We start from the raw sequence: 10,437 nt of genomic DNA, 5'->3' as shown, positions 1-10,437 counted from the left end.
AATGTAGTGTCCATTCAAACAAAACAAAAAATAATCAAAAATAAAATAAAATAATATAACATAAGTAACATAATATATATGTTAAGCTAGTTTAAGGCCACTATTGGCATGGGACAGAATAGAAAATGTAAGCTCTTTGTGAGATAAACAAATATCAAATAAATGCTGCATTATTTGCTAATGAGTGAGTGTGTGAGTGAGTGAGTGATTGAGTGAGTGACCTATTTACATGTAAAGTGCAGGTAAACTTGTAAGGAGGCTGCCATCTTGCATCAACTCACCCATGGTAGCCCAGAAATGGGAACAGTTCAGGGTTTACCTTATTTTACCCTGAGGTGGTAGAGCTGCTATAAAAAGCAAATGGAAAACAGGTAACTTCAATATCACCCGGACAACAGTTTTCTCTCATTACCAAATGTCATCTGTGAATGGACACGCTGATGTCTGACTTTTATGGGATGTCTTGAGCTCATATTTTTATTGGAGCTGTAATGTGCAGGGTCCAATCACTGCTGCAGGAACACTGTTACAAAAATGACTCACTTTGCTCCCTGTTCTATCAACTTTGAGTAACTACAAGCAAACACATGTATGTCCTCCTGCACCGCTTTGCCAAAAGATCCTAGTCGATTTCAAACACCGGGTCTTTCTGTACTTGACATTTTAACAAACAGCTGAGAATAATAAATAGTCATACGCAAAAGCTGTAAACTAAAATGTACAATACAGACTAATGCTTAGCATACCACCAGGCCCTACAAGATGCATACACTTGAACTGTATTCGCACTGGCCACCAATCAATAGACCACAACAACCAGGCTCGACTCTAATCCGTTAATTCTTGGGCCCCTGAGTTGGTCAACTACAGTTGGGGAGGGGGACGAGGGGTGATAAGCATGTGGAGAAGAGAGACATCTTGTCCCTGTCTTTGGGTGGGGGGCAGACGCGTGATGATGTGATGGATTCTGGGAGAAGACTGTATTTATGCCCCCCCACTTCGGCCATCCCCCAGCCTGCTACCATCTCCGCCACGTTATACAACCTCGGGCCCGTTTACCAAACACGCCTCCCATCTCCGGCTACTTCACCCCCCATCATTAGCCGAGCCGACTACCACCCACTTCCCACCACCACCCCTGCCGCCGCCGCCGCCACCACAGAGCAGCCAGCCGCCACCGCCTCGCTCGGTCCACGCCCGTGCTGCTGCGACGTCAGCCGCGTGGGGGTTGACGGCCCAACGGTGCATTCACGTGCACTGGAAAAGTAGTACATGGGGTTGGAGCGTCCGTAACGGCCTTTTCCTGACGCATTGAACGCTCAGCAAGCCGATGTAGTTTTTCATTGTCTTTATGGCTTCTGCGTCTTTCAGTTCAAATACACGATGAAAGCGTACGTTTTAACATCTTACACCGCGCTAGAGTTTAGTATTTTGGGGGTAATATTAGCATGTTTATTGCAATTTTGGTGCCGCTTTCGCGGAGGCGAAAACGGAGGACAACGTCACGCATACGCTTTGAACCGACAGCCAGTGAACGCATCTTTATTCCGGACCAGGGGGCGTAGGTTTGACCGGCTTCTGGGAGCCTCAGACACAATGAACCATCGGGCGGTGAGGGGCACGCGTGTTGGGGCAAAGACTTTAACTCGGTTTTAAAGCGCTATCGTTCCTTTTTTGTGCCTTTTAATCAGATTCGAATAGACACGTGGCATTCGCGGCATTGTGACTCTGCATGGCGTAGCGAGGCTCGCTTGGAAACGGTCGCTCCGTCGAGTTTGATGAAAACGAGGTCGCACCAGACTACCGTTAGCCCCTCCTGCTGGATTCTCTCCCCCCACCACACACACTTCGTTGTTTGGTTTATATTTACGGTCGACTAGGGGGGAGAAAACACCCAAAAGAAGTCGAGATAACAATGTCGTTGATCGCGTCGCCCGACTATTTCGCTGCCGAGTGCCTGGTTTCGATATCCAGTGGGCCTGTCCTCCACAGACCCACCCCGGTCGCCCCTGCCAGCCAGCCGGCCACGATGGGCCTGCTCCCCGGGGAGCCGGACGGGTCGAGCGAGGACAGGGAGGTGCGGGAGACGCTGCGCCTCGAAGGGGCCAACATCATGGCCGTGGCCGGCATCCTCACCGACCTGCACGGCAAGTTCCGGCCCATGTCGGCCTACTCGGAGAGCAGCAACTCGTCGTGCGGCGGAGAGAGCGGCTACACCACGTTGTCCGACCCGACCACCCCTACCATGACCCCATCCGCCACCCCGGTGCCCGCTCAGCAGCAGCAGCAGCCGAGGGGGGGCGTCGCGGCGGGAGGAGGCGTGGGGCCCCCGCGCTCGCCGGTCAAACGACACCAGTGCACGTTTGACGGATGCGACAGAGTTTACGGCAAGTCGTCCCACCTGAAGGCGCACATCCGGACGCACACAGGTATGGAGGCGACAAGTTCATTAACACCCACTTCCACGCTATATCGACATGTTGTGGCTGCTGCTGCTTGCTGTCGTCACCGCGACGAATATGGACTCGCCCTCGCGCTCCATATTTTATGACACGATACGACTTCAGTTTTCGAAACAGTTTTTGTTTCAAGAGCCGGCACCATAACGTGGCGAAGCAAAGCGGAAAAGAATTGGAGGGGAGGAGGGGGCGGGGGGACTCTTCTCGACCGAGTCCGACAAAGAAGTAAACTAACAAAAGAACTGGGCTGGACGTTATAACTGGTGACGAAGGTCTTCCCGTCCGACTCTATTTGCATATGAAATGAGCGTAAGACGAAACCTCGGCGTGTCGCAGCAGCCGGGCGGGGAGGGAGGGAGTTCACCGTTGCTCCTGTTGATGGCAGCAGCAAGTGCTTGACGACCTGTGTTTATCGAAAGAGACGTTTGTTCTGTCTGTCTGTCTGAAAACTAGTTTATCTCTCTCCGCAGTGTGATCAATTATTGATAAATCGATCGTAAGATGGGGCGGACGGTGGGTGGGCACGCACGAGTGGATGGGCCGCCACCGAAAAAAAATAAAAAAAAATCTGTGCGTTCTTAATGCGCCGTCGATTTACCAGATTTCGTAGGAAATCCACCCGTTTGCGGGGTCCCCCTGCCCCCACCTTCTCTCAGATAAACTAGGTGGTGGGGTGTGTGTGTGTGTGTGTGGGGGGGGGGGGGGTGCAGTTTATTGGTAGGCAGACGATCGGCGCGTTCAGGGTCAGTGAGCAGGCGCAAAACACGACAGGAAACGGCTGAAAGAAACTTGGGTGGGAACGCCCCAGAAAGGAGAAGCAGCAGCAGCAACGTGGAGCAGCAGGGCTTTGTCATCTTGAAAATGGCAGCGAGCATCTCTCGCTGGCCTAATGCAGGGTCGACGCGTGTTGCCTGCATGGGATTAAGGCTAGCTGTAGTTTAGCTAAAACTAATCTGGAGAGTCTAAATCCTAGACTCGTGTAGTTTAGTCAGCCATGTTTCATTTTAACAATACACATAATACGAGACTTGTCCGTGAAAGAAATACAAATAAGAACTACTGTGGGGCACAAGCTCAGAGTTATTTAATTTGACTAAGAAAAAAAAAACAAAAACGTCATTTTATGGCAATAGTCAGCCTCAGACGACGTGTTACAAAAAAATAAAACGTCAGCGTTAATTCCCTGCAATGTAGCCGAGGCCATTGCATCATTTCAGATAATCTGAGAATACATGTGTACGGTTTAATATCTATTTATTTATTCTTAATAATTAAATGTATTTATGTTTCAAGCATGTGTTGCCTTGTTCATCAAGGCAACAGGTTCACTTAAAACAAAACGGGGAGTGGTCCAGGTTAACGCCACACCACCAGCCAGGAGTTGACTCTGCCCTTTGTCTGTTTTTGCTTTTTTTTTTTAAATCTCCTTTCACACCTGTAAGGTCCAATAAAGGGGGGGGAAAAAACAGCAGTTTCAACAGGAAGCCAAACCCTTGTCCCTTTAAAAAAAAAAAAAAAAAAAAAAAAAAAACCCAGGCTGTAAACAAAGGGTGAACTATTTTGTTTTCCAGAGATCTTTTGTAATCATTTATGCAAGGATGCCCATCCCCGAGGAATCCTTGAACCTGAATTAATTAGTAACCTTATCTTAATCCTTGACTTGTCAAGGTCTGAAAATATAGAATACAAACAAGTAAAGTTGAAAATATAAAAAAAGAGTTGACAATTCACTGGTTCTTGACTGTGTTTTGACTTTGCTGCCATCTCCTCTGCCGCGGTGCTGCAGGTGAGCGGCCCTTCCCGTGCACCTGGCCCGACTGCGAGAAGAAGTTCGCCCGCTCGGACGAGCTGGCCCGCCATACCCGCACTCACACGGGGGAGAAGCGCTTCCAGTGCCCGCTGTGCGACAAGCGCTTCATGCGCAGCGACCACCTGATCAAGCACGCCCGCCGCCACCCTGACTTCCAGCCCGCCATGTTGAGGCGCAACAAGGGCACAGGCTCCGCCTCCTCCAGCCCAGCGCCGACCTATTAGGCCGGTTTGGGGTGAGCGTACCTTTTTTAAGCAGGAGCACAGGCGGCTTTCCGAGTGGTTCCAAGTTAACCAGCAACAACCAGTACACTGATTTAGGGTTTAGCATCGCTGTGTTGTCCTCAAACGTCTGCACACACCTACACAAAGCCAATACGTAGCTGGAAGTGAGGTGCACAGAGCCTCACATGATCCTACACTCAGTCATGTGACCACCCCCTCTTGCCCCCTCCCATGGACATTCCCAGTATGTACGACCACAGTGGATTTTTTAATGCAATGTGCTTTTCAGTCCCACTTCTTTTTTTGTTTTTGTTATTTGCTTTTTTTCTTCAAAATCAGCGTTCGGGCCTGTCGAACGCCACTGTCAGTCTCTCACGCATCAGCATCAGAGTTTACGGTTTAGACAAACTGTAGCTGGCCTTCAACGTGCAGCTACGCTTCAAGCCTTCAAAAATGCAGTATAATGCATTGATTTAAAAAAAAAAAATGGACACATGCATTGAGGGTTTGTCTCCCTGCATTCAATGCACCAACAACAGCGTGTTCAGTTGAATTTGGGACGTCCTGTATTATTCACACATGACATTTGAACCCCTTCCATAACACAAATGAGATGATGACGGCTCTTGGGAGAATCTACTTAGTAAAATACAGGACGAGTCAAGATGCTTCATCACATTGATGTAAAGGTTCCTCAGTCGCAGTAATGTCATGAACACACTCCTGCTCATGTGTGGCAAACCGCAACAAGTTGTCAAGCCTCAAACGTCAAGAAGTAACTTTTTCAATATTCGCAGGGCACAACCGAGAATCTTGTTTCCTCCCCCAAAACCAAACATCTCATATGTTGTTGTAGCACGTGTTCATGGCAGTCTGTAGCTGTTGGGAGTACATTTTGCTTCTTTTGTTTCTTTCTTTCCTTTTTCTTTTTTTACTTTCAAAATACTTCTGCTCCACTCAGGATTCGGTTCATTAGGAATGATTCTGCAGATTGGAGTTTCTAATAAACAAACAACAACAACAACAACCTTACAAAAAACCTCATGTCAAACTGAAACAGTTTGTAAAGATCTGCAGGGACCTTTTTCATAATAATCAACTCATAAGCCAAAACCATCTGTTCATGTTTTTTGGTTAAATTTGTAGATTGTTTTTCCTCTTCAGGATATTTTCTTTTTATTATTTTATATTTGCTGATTCAATGTAAGAGTTTTAGTGCTGATGCATTCCTTTGTTTTTGTTTATTGCGTTAGTAGACATTGAAGCTAATTGTTCATATTTCTTTCTTTGTATATCCGGCTTAAATTTTAGATTTTTTTCCCCCCTCCATCCCCATAAAGTGAGTTTTGTTTCACTGTAGGAGAGCTGTTGCATGCCATCCTTGGATCTGGTTCCTCCATGATATGCTGACACAAAATACACAGCTATGTTGTGTCTAAAACTGATGCAAATGTATATAAGCTTCAAGCTTTTTAATGTAGAAAATGTGGTAACGCTACTAGCGGCGGAACTAATCTGCGTGATGAATTGTAGTCCTTATATTAGGGGTGAGTGTAAACGCTTGGTAGGATGGCATCGTTCGCGAGTGTGTGTGTGTGTGTGTATGCGCCTGTGATTTTATTTACAATTTGCTTTGTAATGCCAGGACTTGGATAAGTGTGTACCCCGGGAGTGTCAGATTATCGGGTTGATGGGTGGGCGGGGCCACTGAAGTAGGTTAAGCTCGACTTTCAGCCTCCCATGTTCACCTCATGCTTCAGGGGTGATGACAGAACACATTCAGGATCAGATGTGCAGGGTTTCTCTCCTCAGTTTAAGTTTCAGCAGCTGCTGAACTCGTCTCATGTGACCATGAGACATCAAGGGCCCATGTTGTACCCGTTTTCACCTCTTCATGTACCTACCACGAGCACATTCAGGCTGTCTTTGCATTGCCCAGTGCCCAAAAACACAGTCACGGGCACTAAATGGTAACGTTGTGATTAAATGGACTATCCTTTGCTCTTCTTTCATGTTTAGCTCAGTATGATATTCACCTCAGCAGGGAGCATCTCACATGCATGTGCACGTGTCGCTTTGCTTTCAGCCATAACCGGCGATGACGTTTTCAATTTTTGTCACAGCAACAAAAAGAACAAAATAACTGCAATTTTTGTTCCTGCTGAGCAGAGCGTCAAAAGGCAGCAGTCAACTTGTCCTCAGTGCAGAAATGCTCAGAAAGTTAAACGTCAGTCTGTCTTCATGCCAAAAACACCCTGTACACCTCATGCAACTTTAGAGTAATGAACCGAACTTTAACAAGGTGCAGGTAATACGACACAGATGCAGAGTTCACACAATGTCCAGTTTTGATTGTAGAGTGGTTGAATTGTTGTGTTTTGTCAATGTTTCCACACTGTTTGTCCAGCTGATTGGACACATTCCTTTTCTTTCATCTCAGAGAGCATCACTTCTTCAGGAAAAAACAACAACAGAAAAACAAATCTGGAAGCCTTAAACTATGCCAGAACTGCTTTGCACCATGTTTACAGTCGGATCATTGTATGGTATATACAGCCCCCTGCGGTGGGGGGAGGGGGTGACCTGACGGATACTCATTATGCAATATGGCACTTTTTTTCTTACAAGTGTGTTTGGCTGAAAAAGTTTTATGGCTTTGCACTGTTACAATGCTTCTTTAAGCGAGCACTGTGGAACTTTGCTTGTGTGTTAATAGCCAATGGTTTGTGAAACTGCCTTTTGTTGTCCAAGTGCTTAAGAACACATGATATAACACAAAAAAATTACTGAGTAGGTTTAATTCCCTTCCTTCCCCTTATACGTTTAGTCTTCTTGGTCTCTGATTGTAGGATTTGTTCATTTTATTTTTGAGAAATTGAACTCAGTGTGTTGGCAACTCGTCTCCTCCAGACCCTAAAGTGGGAAGGGGCCGACTGCAGACAGGGGCCTTCCTCCGTTCAACCCGCCAACCCCCCCTCTCCCTCCCTCCTCCACCTTCACTGTCAGGCTTCTTTTTTTTTTCCGTCAGAGCTACTTTTACACATTTCTTCCTCAGAGGTTTTCACAGTTCTCGGTTCCTGCTGGCAGCGACCTTGAACACATGGACTATTTTTCTTACAACTTCAGATGCACAGTCTCTCCTCAACACGGACTCTGGGGCTCAGACCTGTAATATCTCCAGAACAACATACCTCACAGAAATCTGTTCCTTTATTTTTATCAGCATATGCACAAAATCCATCCAGCGCTCCTCACAGAAAGTCCTCCAGAGCCACTGAGCCTTCGAATCCCGGAGCCTTGCCTATATCAGCTAGTCGTTCTCGTTCTTGCATCTACCACTACATCTTGTTGTAGCAGAAGAGTTTGTTCTCAAACTTCATGCATCGTCAGCCCGTCATTTAAAGGGATAGTTCGCCGGCATTTGAGATGTAACCCAGTTGCCAGTGGCCACCACTCTGGCGTGGGCTTCGCTGACGCCTTGTTTGCAGGTCTGGAGTTTATCAGAGCCTGAAAGAGTTCCACTCCGTGACAACCGATGGCAACCGCGGGCCGTAGACAGAAGAAGAATGTGCCTCTGTTCTGTTTGTGTGTCTCAAAGTGGCGACATTAACGCTGTGTTTACAGCCAAAATATCCACACTAGCCTCCTAGACCAGGGACTACGCAAGCGTTCCGCAGGTACCCAGGTTTGCTCGTTCAAGTAAAAGATTGAGTGCGCCGAGTCTTTTCACTGAGGCTACAGAGGATTATTTGGCTAGAAACAATTTGTCAATGTTTCCATTTTGAGACAAAATTGGACTTCAAGGTCTAACCCACAGAAGCAGTGTGAAGACTTTTTTTTTCTTGTTATTTGATGTTTGGTCGTAATAAGGAAGGTCACATGGATTAGAAAATGTCCCCCAGAGCCTCCATCCAATAAAAGCCGTGAGTGTGAAGCGGGTACCATGACAGTTTTAAATGAACTATCCCTTTAAGTGAAGTAGAAGGAAAGTCTGCCAGCCGGGGCTGAGAGGTATAGAGAAAAATTAATTGTCACTTCACTGCAGCGTTGAGTGATCAGAGCTCAGTTTGAATCTTCATATCACTGAATGTGGCTTCATGACAAGTGAGCATCATCCACAGTGGCATTGAGTTTAGGCTGCCCCAGTGGGTAAAAAATGATGATAATAATATTGTAACTATTCCTCTTGTCACCACACTAATTCAGATATGCACATTGTACAGGAATGGATGTCTTTTTAAATTGATGCCTAATTTTTACATTACTGTAATTATTTTTTAAAGAAAAAGGTTCTCTTATAAAAGCTTTAGTTAAGCAGCAACTCTGGAACTAAATAATTGCTACAATGAGCTGTTTGATACTTATTATATTCTCAGGTGTCTTTAATTTCCAGCATTGGAGTTTCAATATTTCCTATTCAACACCTAAGTAAAAGCATGTTTTATTTCTCATTTTTGTTATGCTGATTAATTTATTCCAAAATAATGTATCATTTGTGTGGTTTAATTATTCTTTTCATAACTCATTTTTGTGACATGGAACAGTACTAATACTAAATGGTTCCATCTTTTGCTTGAGATGAAAGTACCAGTGCTTTTTTTTTTGTTTTGTTTTTTTAAATAAAAATCCTGAAGTTCACTGATTTTGTCACTTTGTTGTCTTTGTGGTTTGCAAAGTCCTAAATGATGTGTGATAGAAAAATGATTGCAAAAGATTTTAACACAACCAAGAAAAGTGCTTTCTTCATTTAACACCAACAAATAGGGTTTGAGGGTTACAACAAAGAAGAGCCGTTAGAATTAGTTCTTTATAAAAGGCCAGAATTCAGCAATTGGGGGTGGGGGTTTGGTGGGATCCCTTTAACACCACACACGGAGTAAAACAAAAGCAGCTCATGTTTCTATTAAGAGCGACGGCACTGTTGCGAGTGGGTTTGATCTCCGAGCCTGGGGTCTATCTGTGTGGAGTTTCATGTTCTACCTGCGTCTGTGTGGGTTCTCTCTGTGGACTACAGCCTCCTACCACAGTCCAGAGACAAACATGAGGCAAACTGGGAACTCTACACTGTGAATGGTTGTCTTTCTATTCAGTAAAAATGCAAATTTGTCCATGGTGCAACCCTACCTTCACGTCAAGACAGCAGAATAAGGCTCCAGCACCCCCGGCAACCTTGAGCGTTACAGAAGTGGTGATGTATAGATGGATGCATATTTCTATTCCATTATAGGAAAATATGAATTCCTAGTGAGCAACAACATAGAGAGATTAGAGATAGAAAATAGAAATACATCTGCTATATTTTTATATACAAAATAGGGTATATATTTTATAGATATAAAAGATTATTACTAAAGAAAATCTTTACTGATATTCCCGGCCTTTAAAACTCGCTGTTCTCCCGTCAGAACGCCTGCTGCAGTTTCTGGCGGCCCACCTTCAGGAGGCGACACTGAGCCGCTGAAAACCGAACGGTGTCGACTCCTCTCCTGGAGTCCTGTTGACAACAGTCTATATTATGTCTGAGAAAAATCTGAATTCGGAGGGAAAAATAGATTCATGGTCGAGTTCAGCCGGAGAATGCCGCAGGTACCCGTAAAATGCTGATTGACCGACTACCCGGAAAATGTTGCAAGTTGCCATTTTATCAGAGGCGGAAACTTTAAAAAGGAACATTTCTTTTTCCACCCGGACTCTTGACGCTGTGGCTCGCGCACAACTTTGAACAGAACTAGCCCATGCTGCAATCGCGGCGTCAATTCCTGACAACAATCATATCCAGTTGAATAATTGGACGCTCAGTGGGGAACATTCCAGAAGAAATTTTTAGGTTTAAAAATATGTCGGAACCCTCCGACAGAAACGCACCGGAGGAACCAGCGAACTGGATCCTTCAGCATCCAACGGTAAGTCTGGCACCCCAGTGGTGCATTAAGGTGCCTGGTGT

General features: G+C 45.5%; 2 protein-coding genes across 2 annotated transcripts in view; both read left to right on the top strand.

The window, feature by feature from the left end:
• The first annotated feature begins 1,592 nt into the window (after window positions 1–1,592).
• LOC142884887 (Krueppel-like factor 9) lies at window positions 1,593–9,108 on the top strand. Its single transcript, XM_076020861.1, has 2 exons — window positions 1,593–2,429; window positions 4,246–9,108. The coding sequence occupies exons 1-2, from the start codon at window positions 1,916–1,918 to the stop codon at window positions 4,491–4,493; spliced, it is 762 nt and encodes a 253-aa protein (XP_075876976.1). The 5' UTR covers window positions 1,593–1,915; the 3' UTR covers window positions 4,494–9,108.
• Window positions 9,109–10,077: 969 nt separating this feature from the next.
• The window catches only part of tsen15 (TSEN15 tRNA splicing endonuclease subunit), a 2,455-nt gene continuing 2,095 nt past the window's right edge, over window positions 10,078–10,437 (top strand). The window contains exon 1 of the mRNA XM_076020875.1: window positions 10,078–10,396. Coding sequence (XP_075876990.1) covers window positions 10,331–10,396 — 66 coding nt within the window. The 5' untranslated portion in view covers window positions 10,078–10,330. The remainder of the gene's footprint in view (window positions 10,397–10,437) is intronic.

Source organism: Nelusetta ayraudi, unplaced genomic scaffold (genome assembly GCF_046127955.1).
Source record: "Nelusetta ayraudi isolate G7.1 ecotype Tasmania unplaced genomic scaffold, CSIRO-AGI_Nayr_v1 ptg000011l, whole genome shotgun sequence".
In the NCBI taxonomy this organism is placed as follows: Eukaryota; Metazoa; Chordata; class Actinopteri; order Tetraodontiformes; family Monacanthidae; genus Nelusetta; species Nelusetta ayraudi.
Note: the sequence above shows the minus strand (reverse complement) of the source record. Positions and strands in the feature narration are given on the sequence as shown.